The following is a 20,266-nucleotide window of genomic DNA, read 5'->3' as shown; positions in this document are numbered from 1 at the left end:
TTAAACACAACAACTAACAGTCTCCACTTAAAAGCGTTTGGAATTAATTTTGTTTCAACAAAATCCCTTACATACTTATATCTATAGAGAAGTCGGTCAAACCCCTTGAACTCAATCAAGTTCAAATAATGCCCCTGGCGTCAAAACTGGCCCCGCCTAGGGGTTACAATTTTCCTACAGACTTATAAAAGAATCATTTTGAAAACCTTCTTGTCTGAAACCGCTAGACCAAGACCCTCGATATTTTGTATGTATCATCATACAGTGGCTCTCCACCAGGCTTGTTCATTTTTTTCCACTGGGAACAAAACTTGTCAAACCCTTGGGTTCACAATATTCCTATGGATTTCTTTTCTGAGATGGCTAGGTCCTCTATCAAGTTTGTTCAAGTCGTGCCCCTGTGGTCAAAACTTGGCCCAATCCCGGGGCCGCAATTTTTTCTAAAGACTTATATAAGAACATCTTTAAAAATATTTTTGTCTGAAACCGCTAGGCCAAAACCCGTGAATTTGTATGTAGCATCATACAATGTTTGTCCGCCAAATGTGTCTAATAACAGCTACAAAATTGACAACGCGCTGGTGTTCACAAGTTTCCTTTATACTTATATAGGGAGATCTTTGAAAATCTTTGTCCGAGTCCGCTAGGCACAGACCCTTGGTTCTATGTATGTAGCAACATATAGTAGTCCTCTATCAAGTTTGTTTAATTCTTGCCCCTTGGGTCAAACCTGGCCCCGCCAGGGATCACATGTTTTCTACAGACGTTTATAAGAAATCTTCACGCCTGAAACCGCTAGGCCAAGCCCGTGAAATTTTGTATGTAGCATCATACTGTAGTCCTACACCAAGTTTGGTCAAATTATGCCCATGGCGACGTCCTGTGGACCACAAGTTTCCTATAAACTTATAAAGTGAATATCTTCTTTTCTTAAATCACATGGCGCAGACCTTTGATATGTGTTATGCATCACTTTTCTTTTAGTCAATTCTTACCGAACGCAAACCTACATTTAAAAAGGTCAGTTTTTAAGGAACGCAAACTCCAGTTAAAAAGTATGTTGTTGACCTCTGAATAATTCTATGAAATCTACTATGAGCGGATGTTTTCCATTAAAAAAGTTGTTGGATCAATTATGGAAAACAATGATATGATTCAGAAATCACAAGTCTCAATTTTGAAAAAAAAAAACCGGATATAAACACAAGTCATAGTGTCTAAAATAGATTTATTGTTGCTATATACAGTCATTGACAATGTGTAGATATTTTGATCTAGAAACTTTAATAACACAAATATGGGAATATATGGACATGGCCACACCAAATTGATGTTTCGTTTTACGGATTTATCGCACATACTTTCCTGAAAATGCAAAAACAGTATGCATACCCCTGCGTTTAAACAAGATGGGTTTTTGTTTTGTTTTTTATGACTGGCTCGAATTTTTCTGGGCCAAATCCATAGAACAAATGCAAAACAATGCTGTGGCCTAGATATGAAAAACAATGTAGCTGATATGCAATGTTCATTAAGTTTGTATATAAGTTTATGCCATTTGAATAGAATCATCACTTCCAAACATTTGAAATACATAAAAGTTCATTATCTGACAATCCTTAGAATTGGATAAACAATTGAAACAAAGCTTGAGCACTGGCACCAGTTACTGAAAATATACACAGTGTGAAAATATATGTTTATATGTGAATATAAAGGTCATATAGAGACATTTACATGTTGCATGTCAATAATACATAATTATGTTACAAAAGAAATATGGCTATGATAAGACATTAACGAATATGTGTATATACATGGGCGGAAAAAATACTATGGCAATGATTATTCTGTTTCTTAAATAGAATGGGCTGATTGTTCAGAACTTTGTTAAAACTAACATTTTCGACGTCATCGTTGTTACCTTTCAAATTATTTCTTTTTGGATTTTTCACAGATATAATTATGATTTACAGTAATTCTAACAAGATTTGAGACAACTGTTTCAGCTGAACTTCTTTTATCTTATAGATGTACTAGCACAGCATTAAAAACATCCCCATTGAAAGTTAACAACAATGTTCTCAACCATGTTGTTAACTTTAACAAAGTTCTGAGCAAATAGACCAATTATGTAATATTTCTCTCGTAATTTACAAGTTCTCCATTTATCAATATAAAACATTTTAATAGAAGACTACCTATCATCTTTTTATTTGAATTTTTAAAAATGCATGTATCTTTTCAGTGTCACATCTAATATAAAACCTATATCAACTAATTCTGAATATACAAGATATTGCTATTATCTCTAATCAATTGTCTACAGAACTACTTTTATCACAAAAGGTAGATAATAAAACTATATAAACCAAAACACCAATTAACATTAATCTGTCCTCTAAAACAGGCAGATTCAAATTTCTAGCACTTGAAATAAGCTTCAACAACAATTATCCCCCCAATGAGATTTAGTGTTAAGTCTAATGCCTGTTCCATTGGGATTGCTGGACAGATTCACATTTAATAACTTAGATTAGCTTTGGCAACCCAATATACATTAAGCAGATAACAGTTGCGACATTTCCATACAGTATCGAAAACTGCCATATTTACCATTTAGTCTATCAAGTCCGCTATTTTGAAGCACAATATAAACATGTGCACTACCTAATATAAAGGGTTTCACAAAGGATTTCCTGCCGAACACTAAGAAAGTAAGCGTTTATTTTGGGGCTTCTAAACGGTAAGATGGCGATGAACTTTGCAAACCAAGCCAACAGACTTAATCGCTTAGAAGATCAAAATGAAAAGCTTACTATACCTTAGTTTCATATGAGATTGTTCCCAATTTATGAATGTTTTATAAAACAAAACCAGACTGTTGCAAAATATCCCAGGTTATGTATCTTTGCAAGCATGGCGTAGTAATCATAGTGGTAATGTCCAAATTGATCAGTATCGGTATGTTTTGAATATCAACAGGTTTAAATCCCATATATTTCCTTTAAGAACAATGTCTCATACCTGTGCATTCAAATTGTTGCAAGATAAAAGACCAAAAAAAAGATAAAAAAGATTTTAAAAAATCAAACCCATATGGGTTTCAAACCATTGAAATGCCAAACTACAGATCTTACAAATACAAACAGTACTCCACTCTTCTGAGGATAACTAGTACTGCGTATTTTTGCAATAATATCATTTCGGAATATACAATATTTTGTATATAAACTTAAAAAAGTGCCCATATGAGACTTAATTACATTGGGGAATAATAGAACCATATATATATATATATACATACTATTACTTTAAAGACAAACATAAATTCATCCCAAGGCTAAGAGTGACACTGACAATCTTGTATCAACACTTCAGATACTGATATTAACCATGTCATTGTTGTAGATTAATAAAGGTCTGCCCATGTACTATTTGCTTTTTAGTCTTTGCTTTCAGACTTGTCTACATAATGGATTTCTATAGTGTTTTCTAGATCAAATTTGTACAATAAATATCTGAATGATAACAAATGCAAATATGACTTGAACCTATTCAAAGATGGACAATTATTCAATATGAAAACAAAACTCTAAACACAGTTTTTTCCCTTTGCCAGGCTTGCATTGCACATTTTGTACGCGAAGGCCTAAATAAAATACATTTGGTTCAGGTTATTCCCCTACAAAATAGGTGCCAACCCTTTTGCTTTTATAGTCAGTTATAAGAAAAATATATGCAGAATGTTTTAATATGTAGTTTAAAACCTTTAAAGCTGCACTCTCACAGATATACCATTTTTACAACTTTATTTTTTGTCTTGGAAAGAGCAAATTTTTGCGTTAATATCTGTAAACCAATGATATATGATTGCTGACAAAAAAACAGATCATAGATTTTCATATTTCCGTTTGAAAACTCATGTTTTATGGCTTAAACTGTTCAAACGTTCAATCGGTGAGAGTGCAGCTTTAAAGCTTCATACAGAAGACTGATTTAATTCCATTCTCCAAAGCTGTCAATAACATTCTAATATAAGGCCTAATAAAAACACACACCAAAAAAACACCTTCTTAACCCTACCTGTTTTTGAAATGGATGTTACCCTAACCAAACAAGTTTATGGGCCTAAGTAAATATTTTGATCACACAAATCTGTTTGAACAAACGATTATGAACAATAAAACCTTCAACATAACTGAACAATGTATTGGATAATTTTGCTCTAAGGTCACAAGTGAAAGTATCTCTTTAAATATTTAGACATTGGATTTGTTATATGGATACATTTATTGACTTAAGTGCACACTGCTTGATTACAAAACAAACACAATAATTTAGTGTAAACATAAAGATGACAAACATACAAACTGTTGAACAGTAAAATGAATTGTTTTTCTTTTTTTCCTTTTAGTGAAAAGTGCTCAGAGCCTTCATATAATAGTGTTATTTATAGATCCCAGTCAAGTCTTTTTCATTGTGTCAACAGATTAAGTATAGTTGTTGAAAACTGAGTCATGACATTTTATACACTCAACAAGAGAATAGCATGACTTGAGTAGCTGAAATCTTTCTGCTTTATTCCAAGAGTACTTGAAATAGCTGAGATGGACTATTTATGGCAAGTTGTATAAGCAACTGCAAACAGATGATCCTATAAATTGCATCTTTAAGCTGCACTCTCATAGATATACTGTTTTTACAACTTTTTTTTTTGTCTTGGAAAAAGCAACTCTTTTTGTAAATATCTGCAAACCAATGATAAAAGATTGCTGACGAAAGATCAGATCGCAGATTTCATATTTCCGATTGAAAATAAATGTTTTATGGGTTAAAACATTAGTAAAGGTTTAAGAAAAATGCATAAAACATCAATTTTTGAACTTAAATATAAAAATATGCCATTTATTTTTTGTCAGCAGTCTAGCAGTCTTGTAATACTGCATTTTCAAATAAAAAAGTTGTCAAAACATTCAATCTGTGAGAGTGCAGCTTTAAGTCAAAGATGAAGATAAAAAGCTTATTTCCAAACAACAAAATATCACTGTTATTAGCTTATATCTGCTGGATTGAAATTAATTGTATAATTAACAATAAACAGTAACAGAACTTCACTCAAATATGAACAAATCAAAAACTACTAATTTTAAAAAACATCGTATACAGGTACAGATCATCAACAAAGATATAAAATTAATGTGGAAAGCAGTATAAAAAGTGGTAAAATACATAAAAGAGCTGCTATATACAGATAAAACACATTTCACAACCTTTGAAATACAGGCCCTTAATTGCAACAGATAGAGACAGGCGCTATAATACTATCTTGTACCATGTGCAAGTGTTTTCTTTCTTTTCCATACACATTAAAGGGACTTAGACACCAGATGATACAATTGCAAGAAAAAAAATCAAATTGTCAAAACCTTACATTTAATTGATATCATAGTGAACAATGCATTGAATCTTAGCAATAAACTGGGAAACCATTATGTGCTATTTTAAAACAGGTAAACTCATCCATTACAGCGACAAAATATTCTTTTAATCATGTAAAGTGATACTAGCTCGAATTGAAAATCCTGGGCTTAATTTGAGGAAATACTGTATTTGCCGATTTTGGGACCATCTGGTGTCTAGTCCCTTTAACGCCCATATTGAAACGGTAACAAGTAGAAAAGGTGTAACTGTTACATAATTTCCCCTTCAGAAAAATTACAAAGCTTTTCACTTATACTGTTGGGCTACTAATTCAACATTTTCCTTGACAACATAGTACAAAACAGTAACATGACCCACAGTCCTCGTATTTGGTTGTTAGTGCTGTGACAATTATGTGACAATTATGTAATCATTTATGGATTTTCTTAGCTTATAAGATTTGATTTTATTACACTGGTCAATGTCTTCGTTAGCAACCAGTTAAAGTGTCCCTTTTCTACGCCAAAGAGTACATGTCATTTGCAGGGCTCAACCTGAGCACTTCTTAAACAGGTGGACATTATACCACCTGAACCATAACGTAAACTCTAAGTTATCTTAATAAGCCCTAAACTGTTGTATTACAGAAAAAGGAACTACTTCTTACAGATCTTATGTTCAAAATTCTCGTTAACATTACCGTAATATCTCACAGACAATGTCGCAAACGTCAAGAAACCTGAACTTCAAATTAAAAAACCTCTATCACAGGGACTCTTTCCATGGCCTTACAGGCTAAACACAGTCTATCAACAATAATTATATACATCGGCATGTTTTATATTGAAGCACATTATATACCATAGTTTACACAAATGATTTTCATTGTACCTGAAAAATGATCAACTGATATGTTTTTGTGTCACAACTTATATACTTTTCAAAACGCACACTCTGTGTCAAAAAGCTGCAAAACTACAGACTTGACATTTTCTTTTCATCAGTTAAGTCATCCTTAAAATTGTATAATTGTGGATCTAAACATTTAACTAAAGAAGTATAACACTCAAATCAAACAGTCTTTCCTTAACACAAACCTGGAGTCCCTAACATTTCCCTGAACATTAAAACATGCTAAGTCAGCATTTCAACACAGCATGATAAAGATAGATATGTATAAGACACAACGCAATGTTCGAATCTTGGAATGTGAAATGTGCATAACATTAGATGTGTCATTTTTTCAGTCAATGCTATAGGTGACAAAAGTTCAGGTGGAAAAGGGGTGGTAACCAAGAGAGGGTGTATGTCCTCAAGTTCCCCATCCCCTTACACACCAGTGCCTATTGAACCATGAACTGGGTCAATGCCCATATGGTTGGAATGACCAAAAGACGGGGAACCATCTCGGCTGTGGTAATCGTCGTCATCGTCACGGTCCATCGCATGGTTCTTTCTCCCGTTCCTTTCATACCCGTCGTTTGCGTTGTCATAGCGGTGGTGGTGGCGACTAGACTCGTGCGGCTCGTCCAGACCTCTGTTTTCATGGCCCTGCAGATACAAAGGGACACAATTTATTTACAATGTTAACTGAAAAAATGTTCCTTTTAGTATTTCAATACATGTTTTATAAGAATTAAATTGTAACTATCATTGATCCTGCCAGTCCTTGTATCAATTAACTTAATGTCTAAGTATGAATTTCTTGAATAATTAAATATCTTTGTACCAGTCAGCAAAGGAATGCCTCCAATTTTAATTAAACATTTAAGGAAGAAAATGATGGATCATAGTCTTCAACATATAAGACACAGTAAACTTACACTTTTGCAATTGATGATGATGATGTTACACTGACAAAACTTATATTGTTCACTGTCAAAAAACTTATAATCATTGTGTAAGTTATCTCCACAGTGTCAAAGCAAACAAATTTAGAGTACATTTGTGTACATAATAATGTATGTACCTATGAAAAGAGTAATATATATTTCATATTTATTCAAAAATAAAATACTTCATAGAAAAAACTGTAACGAATCAAGTATAATAATTTGTTATGAATTGGAATGATAATATATTTTTACAAGTGATAACAAGGATAATGGCAATCTTGATTACAAATAGTTATAATGATGCATTCAACAGTAAAAAATAAAAATTGTACACAGAAAAAATATCAAATGAATACAACAAGCAAAAAAGCTGTATTACAATTCCTGAATTGATATTTCACTTTTGAAATGAAATTTCTTGTTCTTTTTATCAAAAATCTTAAAGGATTGTGCAATAAAAAATCTTAAGACATATTTCATACAATCTCTATCAATTCTTATACAACAATTCTTATACAAAAAGACATCACATCACTGTTAAATGGAAGACCTAATTTTCTGTCAATGACAGAATATTCTGACATTTTACAGAAGTCATGCAAAAGTTTGTTAAGTATCAAGTAATCTAAGAAATATTTACATATAATATATGTGAAGTGTATATATATCACATTAAATGGCATGCTATGAGATTAATAAATTCCTGAATATAAAGTTTTGCTCCACTGTTTTCATCTTGTGATTTCAACAATAGCTTCATTCCCCGTTAGATTTAGTATAAAGTAAAAAATTCTCGTTTTCAATATCAAATTTAAAATTGTTCAAACTGAAATGAAGCACTGTAAACTACAAGGTGCAGCATAATTGGTCCAGTTATATCAAAAATTCTAAGAACTTGTTGCCCAAAGAGACTTATTCATTATATAGTTTCCTGTGATTTATAGAGATTTATCAATGAGGGTATTCCTGGACCAGTAAAACATAACCCACGGAGGAAGGCAATTATTTAAATAGTATATAGGTGGGTGTCTTTTTTTTGCTTATTTGGACCCTACAAGGGTAAATTTGCTTCTGTAGGGGGGTGGCATAATTTAAAAGTGCCTAATCCCCCCGGGGGTTATATGTTTAAATGGAAATAGCCCTGAAATAAAAATGATATTTCAACAGTGAAATGACAATTTGATATTTTTCGGCTTTAAAATTTAAGCCAGTGAAATACATATTTCAAATCAAACATCAGCTCGCATAGGGCTTGCAGGACTCAAATTCATCAATGTCATTTCATAAATGATGTTAAATTAAAATCTATAGTCAGTTTGGCACGCTTTTCTAAAAAACTATCATCTTATTTCTCTTTTATTTATTTTTAAGGCATATGATAAAAAGAAAAATCTATATTTGTTTCAGTGTAATATCCCAAGATATTTCACCTTGTTACACCACTCGTGAAATAAAGCTTTTGGGGCTCAACCAGTGAAATATATATCACAGTATAACACTGAAACAAACAAGTATTCCCTATATTACACATTTCATCATAATTCTCATACAAATGAACACGTGCAAAGTAAAGTAGCTCGTGATCTTCTGACAGAATCAAATGGCTGTTGATTGAGCATATGGTTTGACAGACAATATATGGAAAGCACATGGTGCATGGAATACAACCACTTCAATCTCATTCCATGAAACCCACTTGACAAATAATTGTTAACTGGGGGTACAACAACTTGAATATTGCATTGTATCATTACATTTGAACAGATATAAACTTTACAATTTTTAAGTGATCCTGTGATATTTATTGTGTGAGTATCATTTTAAATTTTCAACGCAAGTGGATAATAAGGCACATTTTTGCGTTATTAGTGATATATCTCACAAAATTTGAAATAAGGCCCCCCCCCCCAAGTTCTTTGCTTCCACTTACATATATAGGGTCGGTTGGTAGGCATAACTATTTTTTCCTTTTTGAGGACCGGGGTTCCGCACTGAACCAACATATTATATAAGGGTACAAAGCTAAGTACTGTGGAAAGTTTTAAAAATATAAAATGGTCAATTTCAACATTTTCACTTAAAATTAACTTACTTTTTTGATATTACGAAAAAGAATCCACACTACCTCAAAAAGAGTGTAGGGTTGCAGGAGGAAAAAAATATGGTCGGTCATGTTAGTGGAAACAACCTTACTCTTTATGCCCAAGTGTTTGTTCTTGTAACACACTTCTAAGATAATGCTCTTAAAGACATGCGGATTCCCTGACTTTTTTTCCACAGTTCCTAGAGATTTAATAATGCTTGTCTTACTCAAAACAACTAAACATTTGGGACTGAAAATTTGTCAGGCATTTTGTTGACTATAAACCTTAAACCAAGTTACGGTTACATACAACCATTTTTTTAAACTAAAAATATTACTCTTAGGTTACACACCACCCAATGTTTGTATCTAAATTATTGAACGCCAGGGTCAAGTTTTGACAATTTTTGATATGAATTTTAAGAGAATAATAATTATATAATCATTCTCAATTTCCCTTGTGACCACTGATAACTGAAGGAATGGATCAATATGATCACATGCTGCAATGACACTCGTTGATAAGATAAGGCCCCTCAGATGAAATGTTTGAATTGAATAAATAGAGCTATCTGTGAAAACATAATAACTGCTTAGTTACATTGACCAAATTGGTTTACAAATAGTGCATTTCCACATAGTATTTTGCTGTCTAAAAAGGTATAATGACTTATAAATATCAAAAATAGAAAATTTATACATGCGCCATATAATAAATAAATGTTTTTAAACTTCGGGTAATGATGATACAGTCAGCGCATGACTCCTTCAAAAACACACCTTAAAATAAGGATATAAAATATGATGGTATAAATACAAACGTATTTCAAAATAGATTTCAAATGAAACAGCCATAAAATTACTCATTTAGTGATTTAAGCCTGTATTCTAATTATTTAAGGATGAATTAAGAAATAAATATTCAGAAGATTTTGTAACCAATTTAAGTGAGTCATAAATTGATTTTTTGAATAATAATTCAAAATGACATCAAACACAGGAAAATAAGAAAATTAAAGCAATATACAAATATAACAAAATTAATACATTTTAAACAAGGTAACAAAATTTTCGGAAACAAATCTTGTAAGTTAATTTCTCTCTCAGGAATGTACAATATAAAGCAAATAATGTCACTTGTCTATGAATGGAATGTTTAAATTTACAACTATGTTAAACTTTCAAAAATGAAGTCTGGAATGATATAACACCTGAATGTGTTCATAAATACAAGTTGACAAACATTTCTGAAAGAAAGATATCGATGATAAACATTTAAACTTAAATGGATTACATATATATTATCGATAAATCTTTCTCAAGAGAATAAAAGTATTCAGTGAAACTAATCACTTGTAACAAGAATAATCAAAAATAACATTTCTTTTTTTGTTTATCTAAAAATTATGTTTAAAACGCAAATTCTTATTAAACGCACATTCTTATTACAACAGACATCAGATTTAAAACACTTATGTTCATATGTTTTCCAAGCCTGACAACCATCCAGTGTGATATAATGGAACTTATTGCAGATTATCACAAGCTCACAAATATATTGTTACATCTATCAGAACTCCACTTCTGCATATTCGACTCTATCATTTCTATTTTGCCGAGTCTGTTTGCGAAGCCCAGTATTCAAGTCCAATTCTGCGTAGTGTAACTCGGAACCGTTTTTAGGGCCTCCTCGAGGTTGCCGGGGGGCAGGCTTCGGAGCATGATGACCGTCTTCACTATCGTTCGATTCTTCATACGTATCACGAGGCTTTAAGGAAAATGAAAAATATGTCAGCAGCAGTTACAACTTGTAGCCATACCGAAGAAAACACAGCAGACTAATAACAATGCTGATATGCTTGTGTTTTTTTTTCATGCAATGCAAATCCAAATGCCATGCCAGTCTATGATATATCTTTCATGCAAGATTCCTTTCATAAAGTTTAAGCCTTTTAAGTAATGTTCATTATTTTTTTTATATCTTGCACAATAACAAGTTTCAATATAGACTTTTGTTAGCGATTGTTAAGCAAGGAGATCCTATATTCTAGATCTGTCTGCAACTGCTGCTTCAAATTTCATTTTCCTTTCTCAACATAACCATAGTTTTTACTATAAGATGGTTATTTGCAATATTAGGAGATACAAAAACATCAAATTACCAAAAAACCAAGATTCCTGTCCCTTCTATATATAAAATGTGTTTGTGCAATGTGCTTTTTAACCAGTGGTTGAAATTAACACAAGCCCGCAAGCCCTGCACTATTGAAATGTGATATGGGCTTGCTTAAATTCTGAACTTTATATAGCAGGGCTTGTTAAAAAAACATGATACCAAGCATAGTATAAGAATGCAGGCTTATTCATTGAAAAGTCGATAAATAACTGCTTTTAACTACTGCCTTCTTATAAATAAATTGCATTTTTTAAAAACTTTTTATGAGAACATTAAAATATTAATACATGTAATGAAAGAAAAATGTAAATAAACAAACTCAATTTTAAAGAAGGAAGTCAAGTAACATCTCACCATAATCATATTTCAATTCATTTTTTAAAAGGGTATAGAATTAGTCTTAAACCGAATAATTAGCCACTATGGGATTTTGTACAGTAAACAGAAAGGAAACCAGTGATGCGACACTGAATGTGATAATTTATCACAGGCTTTGTCAGCTGGCTACAAACTACAAGTTATGGAAGTTAAAGATTACATGAACGCTATTTTGTAGCTACCCATGACCTAGATGGAAGACTTAACCTAGCTATCAGGCAAATGTCACATTTTATCTTGTTATTTGTGAAATGCTCGTCTTTAATAAAGATAAACATTAAGATGGTCTCGTCTTCATTTGAAATTGAGCTATCACGTAAATATGATTTATATTACGATTAAGATGAAGATTGAACTTGTTGTAAATATATTCAAAATTTTCAGTCCTTGAATACTAAATGAAGAAGTATAAACAAGGTGTTAACTGTGGTTGATATGAATAGAGGGCATAGTCTCTAGGGAAAACCCTGGCCCTTATTTCTCGAAACTTCTTTTAGCTTAACAGGCCTTTATTTAAAGTAGCTATTTTCAAGTAGCCTTTATACATACTTCAATTTGATTTTGATCAAAAAAAATTGGTGTATTGTGATTATCATACAGAGTATTGCCATTTAAAGTCTAAAATATCTTAAAGGGACTAGACACCAGATGAAACAATTGCAAAGAAAAAAAGAAAATTGTCATAAACTTGCATAAAATTGATATTGATGTGTACAATACATTGAATCTTACTTTCTTATGTATCACATCACTAACGACACGTGTCTTTCGCAGCTTTTGCTTGAAATTTACAGTGTTAATGTCTACCACGTAAATACAAGTAAATTTAAAAATAGATTTGGTATATATATATATATATATATATATATATATATATATATATATATATATATATATATATATATATATATATCTTTACTTATCACATAAATTTTACATGCTAGATTCATGTACACACATATAAACGGGAAAACAATAATATGCGCTATTTAAAACGGGTAAACTCACATCAGCAAAATATTCTTTAAATCATGTAAATTATATTTGCCAATTTTTGGATTATCTGGTGTCTAGTCCCTTTAAAGAAGAAATAATTATGTAAATTATTGAAACAAAAAATAGTAAGCTTAGCTTTATCCTTTTATAAAGGACTTATAAAGTTTGAAAATTGAGGCCAGAATATCTCTATGGTCTATGACTTCAGGATATGTTTAGGAGAGATATTGCTTGACATAGCAGTGTAGCAGGACATCTCTAGAATACATAAAGGGAACATGCATTAGGGAAAGGCTTTGAAATAACAATACATAATTATAACTAATGTACAACATTGACAACAAAAGGTAAGTTTACTGTAAATTAAATATGAAACACTTAACAGCAAAGTATATTGTGACAACAAGAGGTGCCCAGAGCAAACATCAACACTTTTCTTTTCATTTTTGTTTAAGTAAAAAACACATTATTCAATATCCCTTTAAAGTCAGAGTTATGGGTACAAAGTTTCTTTCAATAATGAAAGCCTATATTTGACTATTAAACACAAAAAATAGGAATGTAGAAGAATAAGATATGGTTACGTGCACAAAGACTTAGCTTGTCTTTTCATCCAGCCAATGGTAATAATTCTCTATAATTGAAAGCCTGCTGACACATGTATTTTTGTACTAATTCTTATTGAAAAGGTATTGCATGTTTTAGCTGACAGGCTATGGAAGGATTATAAACTGAACCCTGTCATTTTTCAGTAGCACCCTTTTGCCCTCAGACGTAGAATATTGGCAACCTTCTGCCTTCAAAGAATTATATGCTCAAGACTCTTAAATATTTTTGTATTGTCAAAAACTTATAATTATATTATAAATACATACATACTTTACATATCTGGCTGTTGAAATCTAATATTACTTGAACAATAAACACTACAGTATTTTTTTCATATCCTGCCAAATGCATAATGTTAAAGTTCTTCATTGCCCGATTCAATGTGCCCATTTCCCACTTAGCACCCTTTCCTTTTTCTGCAGAAGCCGGTCCTTTTTAAATCCTGGCTAAAACCCTAAACAAGCCGATATGTTTAATCAAATTAGTGCTCATAATTATAATATTGCTTTTGTTGGGTGCTGAGAAAAGTATGATCAATAAAAAAACACCAACACCACAGCAGCAACAAATTGTGACAATCAATAGGTAAGATTATATACATTGTACTTGTACTAACCTTCTTATCTGGAACAGAATATAAAGCATTTGGTGCTAGGTTAGGGTTGCTTGCCCTGAAAAACATAGAAAAGTTTAATTTTAGATAAATAAGCAAACCAAGGGCCAGTCGTTCAGAACTTTGTTAACAATAACAACATTGTTATGCACCAGTCAATTGTAACCACGGCCCACCCAGGTCCGGGGTATAGCCGGGACTTTGACTTTCGGTCCAGCCAACCCCGGGTAAAATCCCCGCCCTGCGGGGACAAACAGATGGTAAACCCCGGCGAAATGCCCCCGCACCCCAGGGACTCTATATAAGGCCCAATCTCAGCTTAATTTGGCGCTTATGATGACAAAACCACATCGGTCACCCGGCCCTGCGGGGCCATCTGGAAAGTGAAAACACAGCCCTTTTCCCCGGACCTGGTTCGGCCGTGGTTACAATTGACTGGTGCATTAACATTGATAAAATCATCCTTGTTAACTTTCAAATCAGCAAGGCTCTAGTCCAGAGCCTCTGGACATTTAGGATAAACTTAATGATCTGGGCCGGTATTCAAAAAAACATCTCACATCATTCCTTAATCTAATTAATAAATGGCTTGATTTGTTTTATGAATAACGGCCCAGTATTTAAGCTGTTTTTGTTTATATTTAAATGTATGAGCAGTCATCATCCTATATTTCACGTTTAAAATTCAACACCCATGTCATCATGCAAGAACGTTGTAAACTTTAACAAAGTTCTGAACAATCAGGTCAACATTTCGCAACACATGTTTTATGGCTTAGACTGTTACTCAGACGGTTTAAGAAAATGCATAAAACATCAATTTTGGAGTGGAAATATAAAAAACTGTGATCTGATCTTTTGTCATCAGTCTTTTATCACTGGTTTGCAGATATTCACACAAAAACTTCCTCGTTCCAAGACAAAAAATAATTGTCAAAACGTTCAATCAATGAGAGTGCAGCTTTAAAGATGCCTTATATGTGCTGTTTTATAAACGAGGCGACCAAATCATATATGTAATGTGATTTTTTTGAAATCCTTGCAATTACATCCGTGATGATGCTTGTGAGATGGTCACGGCAAAATTGACCAATTACAAAATAACGGAATTTGATTTTCTTCCAACACGGAAGAAAGTCAATAACTAATAAGTCCTTATACATTATTATTATCAATGTCATTTCCCATTTATAAGGACATTTTGTTAAAAATCCCGATATGAATCATAATTTTTTGATGCAGCCGCCTCAGATAAAGCCTGCCACTTGAAACACTTAGGCTTTGAAGAGCAAGACTGACATTATTCTTTCTAATTTTGTTTGGTGTTTGCTTTTTTGTGTGTGACTCAATGACAAACAAGGATTTATCTAATGTTCTCACTGTTCATTAATTTTAAGTAGATCAATCTGACCAATGCACAAACAAACACTAAATAAGTAAGCGTCCAATTTTGCCTGCTGACTACTGGTACGCCTGCTCTACTTTCTATAGATATATTCATATACATATGGTTATAGATCACCAAAATTGACCTCTTCAAAATATACACGTTGTAATGTCCTATCTTGTACTGTGCTGTCAATTATACTAGGCTTAAATTGAAATGGAGACTTATACTCAAAAGGTGATTCTGTTGCTGATTGATTCAGCAAAAGTCCTCATAACAGTTGGAGTTGGGAGTGCATTTTATCTTAAAACCCATAAAACTTCCTAGTTTATATCCAGTAAATTGAAGCTGAGGAGTGTATTGTTATGGATGAATTATAAAATATCCTGGTTCATATCAAGTGTATGATTGTAGTAAATGACTGTTACAAGTATTGCGGATATAAAATTATTACTGATCAGTCCGTTATTTCTCCAATTACATCATCATCATAGCTAGGTTTCAAATTCTTTGCCATTAAACAATTTAGCAGTTTATAAATAACATTGTAAACCAAATGAGATTTGACTGTAAACAAACTGTTATCATTATGTCAATAGAGAGATACACAATGACTGCACTATAATGCAAACTCTATACTATGGACAGAGTATAAGGCTTATTGAATTGCTTCAAGGACAAAGGACATTGAATGGCTTACCCTTGCTCTTCTTTGGTTGTATCTGAAAAAGTAAAGAAACTTATTGAAAAACATGTCTTTAAACGCAACCACATGATTTTAAACCTGATTATTTCATATCTATATATAGAATTAAGATAATCTACAAAACAGCATGAAAAGGGACTTGTATAATGTTATCATGATCATGATTCATAATATTGCTATTTAAAGTCATTAGCAGTTATTTTTTACTCTTATATATGTGTGTCTACATTATAATACATGTTTGATGTTTAACCATAAATCAGGTATTTAAAGTATAAAGCATCTCATTATAATATCATCAATGATGAACACACGTGTACACATATATATAATTATACTATTAGTAAACACAAACACATCATGTCAATATAAGTGGCTATTATAAAATTCAAACTTTTATAAGCTCATAGAAAGTAACATATTTGCAATTTAATATAATATTTATGATAAAAGCATTTCAGAGCTACAGATAATATTGGGGAGGGTCGTAATAATGGCTTGAATACGCTTTACAATGTGTCTTATTACAATATAAAACCAAACATGCCTGTTCACATCAGTATGAATACAAATTGTTTAACAGCGTTTCAGATTATGACATTTAATTAAGACTGCTTCATAAACATGACCATTTTTCGACCAAATCAAAGATTTACTGGTGTGACATCACTTTTAGGATGAGATTTCCTGACGATCATGTGCTTTAATGCAGAAGATATTAACTGCTGTCTGGTGTTTTTAACTGAGTTCTGCATTTTAAGGATTACAATTTGAGAGGTGAAAGCCAGGTTCTATCTTCTTCTCTATTTAATGTCACTTAGAACCTTTTCGCATTCATCCCACGATTACTTTATTATTTTAACACTAAGTAAAAAGGTTATCTGTAACTCTGATCAAATAGTACTTGATTAAATATCAAGCAATTATATGCTAACATACACAAGCTTTATATTATTGCTTTATATCATTTAACAATATTGTCCTCTAAGATAATAAGAAAGTCAACCCAAGATATTGCTTAGATAACATTGTTTAAAACATAAATTAGCATGTATAAATATAATAGCATCATCTGAGTAAATGATAATGGATTACATGCTCATACTGCAGTGCATGAACTACTTACAATTACATCTACTCCAAACTATACTATGAAACTTAGCACAGAATGTAGCATATATGTTCTAATAAACCCATGCACATTAAATATGAACCAAAAAGCTTTTGTTTAAGATATTAGAATAGCGCTATGATATGCTGCTGAAACCAAGATTTTTGAAATAATGATAGTTCTACAGTGCCAACATTTTGTGAACAAGAAAGACAGCCCTTTTTAGAGCCTACCAACTGGTTTTATTTGTATTAGTTGTCAAGGAAACGGCACAGGTTATAATATACACATGAGAAAAAACCTTTGCCCTTGTTTATATCAAAGAGCATGTGCATCAATGTTCACATTGATATTATTTGGTTACAATAACGGTTTGTATTAAATGTTATACATATATATATGTATGTTATTTATGATTGTATGAATGAACATTTGGGCAATAAAAACAGAAACCAGGATAAGGACATATATGGTATTACAGACTGGATATGAAGACTGCACAGATCCACATTCCTGACATTTCATCAGTAAACATAAACCATCCTCTCCATCAATAATGCATTGTGTGAATAATTCACTTGATAAACAATGGCAAACATGGATCATGATGGCTTTGTCTTCTAGTGGAGGCTAACATTCTTTCTATGACACTCTAAACAGTCAGGACAGATTTTAAGTGTAGAACTGTACAATGGTTAATTAGAAGGGTTAAAACCCTGAGTCAACAAATAGTTAACAAATAGTACTCCTTTGTTTGAAAGTCACAGGTAATCAATTCCTGCATTGTGTCTGTTTACTTCTGCATATGACCAAGGACATGCATGCATGTAAAGTTAAGATTAAATTTTTTTGCAAATAGTCTTTGATTTTGTATATATATTATTTTGACTTTTACTTGGTATTCAATAATGTCAGATACAGTTTGAACACAAATAGTTTTAGACTTGTATCTTATGTCAAAATGTTGGCTGCAACACCACACATTTTATAAACAGACAAAATTGTTCGAGATGAATGCATAGACACTGTTTCGATGACCCCCAAAGACTTTGTGACATAAAACATCAACATGAGTGTGACTATCACGGAGTGAGCCCAAACATTGGTCTGTTGTTTTCATTCAAATATTAGTGACACAACTAAATAATTGTTAAAGAAAAGGTTTTCCTGTAAACATGCCTTATGATTGTTTTTGGCAACATGTGTACCATTTAGTTCAATTTGATCAGATTACCATGAATGGTAAAACAGGACGGGACAGGAAAAACATAACGGCTTAGAATCACAATGCCTTGCCTTTTCTTCTCCATAAAATAGAAAAGCTAACAACGGCAATTATGTGCTTACGAAAATATCACTGAGGTCAAAAGTGCGAAGACCTTTGCTTATTTTTCACATAATCATGAAACTTAACCATTATGTTATCATGTGACCTTTAAGATAATTTTATCAAATAGGGAAAGTAGTAATTTCCTGCTTTAAAGTAATGTTCATACTATTAAAGAGTGCCCAAAATGATTTGTTTTATATTAAAAAGATAATTAATAAAGTTTACTTCTATTTCTATTCTGAAATTCAATGTATATTATCTACATTTGTTTAATCATTATTGGTTACAGTCACACAATGAGGGTATAAATGCCACCAAAATGGAATAACAGACATTTTCCTGACTTTTCTCCTGACCAAATCATGATTTTATTGACAAATACCACACCTTTTTTTTATCAGTCTCAAATTTTAACACCTCAAAGTATACATACATTATAATATAACATTATTTTTTTATCATACAGAAGTTTACATTTGATTTAAACATCTGCAACCATTAGCTACTGTTACTATTACTACAAAACAACATTTAGAAAAGACTTATTAATACAGCTCAAAGACTTCCATAGCTCGGGATATGGAATTTTTATCCCCTTACTTTTCTGAAATTTCATTATTACTGACCAAGTTTCACTGCAAATCACTGACCAAAACAAAAAATCACCAAATTTCCTGATTTTAAAAGCCGAATAAAGGCAAATAATTTAAATGTAATTGCAGATAGCAAGAAGATTCAGCATTTTTATTCACCTCTTTAATGTGAATGAAGCCAGCGCACTTAAAAGAATTGTAAAAATTAAAATAAGCAGCATAAATAGCAAAAATATTTCAAACAAAGCATGCCGCCCTTTCAGAACCTGGGTTTTAAGACTATAAGAGAGAGAATAAGACTGCATTTAAATGTATCTATACTACTTGACTTGTTTAGAGAGGAGAAAATGATCTTTAAGAATTAAAATTCTGAGGCTCCAATTTTGGAGAAAAAAAGAATACTTTAAAGACTGTTCGGTTGAAAAAACAACACACTTAAAACAGTTAATTAAGTAAAAAAAAAAAATGAAATAAGAAGTCATATATTGTAAAAGAGACATTCCTTGGTTACAAATAAGAAAAATCTCAAATTAGTTAAAACAGACAAGGGAATGAAATGACACAAGAAAACCAGTGCAACCATTCACACCACAGAGACACACTACCAAATACCAGCAAGGTTAAACTACATTTATTAGGTCAAGGTCATTTTAAGGATTTAAACAAGAGTGCCATTTAGTGTATGCCAAATACTCATCTGTTATTTCTTTGACAAAACAGGGGTAGAAGTCAACAATTATCAAAGAATTATAATAAATGTGTTATATGGGATTCTTCTTATCGCTATAACTGAAAGATTTGCCAAATAAAAAATCTGTCAACATACAATTATTTGGACTAACAAAGACCCTAAGGCTATAACAATACCAGAACTTTTTTCTTCCAAAACAGATGAGTTAAAAAATGCAAAAGATTCCAAGGGCTTGCCTCCAGGCTGGCTTGCACATCTGATTTTGTCCATAGCTATGGGCCCCTGTTATAGAAACTAATCTAAAACTAATAAATCATTTAATGGACAGTTTATT

General features: G+C 32.0%; 1 protein-coding gene across 5 annotated transcripts in view; it reads right to left on the bottom strand.

The window, feature by feature from the left end:
- Positions 1-1,214: 1,214 nt before the first annotated feature.
- The window catches only part of LOC128236012 (uncharacterized), a 28,504-nt gene continuing 9,452 nt past the window's right edge, over positions 1,215-20,266 (bottom strand). For 3 of the 5 annotated variants that reach the window (XM_052950798.1, XM_052950797.1, XM_052950801.1), the window contains 3 exons: positions 16,202-16,223; positions 14,118-14,172; positions 1,215-6,975 (listed from right to left, as the gene is read on the bottom strand). In XM_052950798.1, the coding sequence (XP_052806758.1) occupies positions 6,754-6,975; positions 14,118-14,172; positions 16,202-16,223 (299 nt within the window). In that variant the 3' untranslated portion in view covers positions 1,215-6,753. Of the gene's footprint in view, positions 6,976-7,410; positions 11,111-14,117; positions 14,173-16,201; positions 16,224-20,266 lie in introns of those variants that run through there. The other 2 variants (XM_052950800.1, XM_052950799.1) reach the window with 1 other exon arrangement.

The sequence above is a fragment of the Mya arenaria genome, chromosome 5, assembly GCF_026914265.1.
Source record: "Mya arenaria isolate MELC-2E11 chromosome 5, ASM2691426v1".
Lineage (NCBI taxonomy): Eukaryota > Metazoa > Mollusca > Bivalvia > Myida > Myidae > Mya > Mya arenaria.
The sequence above is the reverse complement of the archived record's forward strand: the minus strand, read 5'-3'. Positions and strand labels throughout refer to the sequence as shown.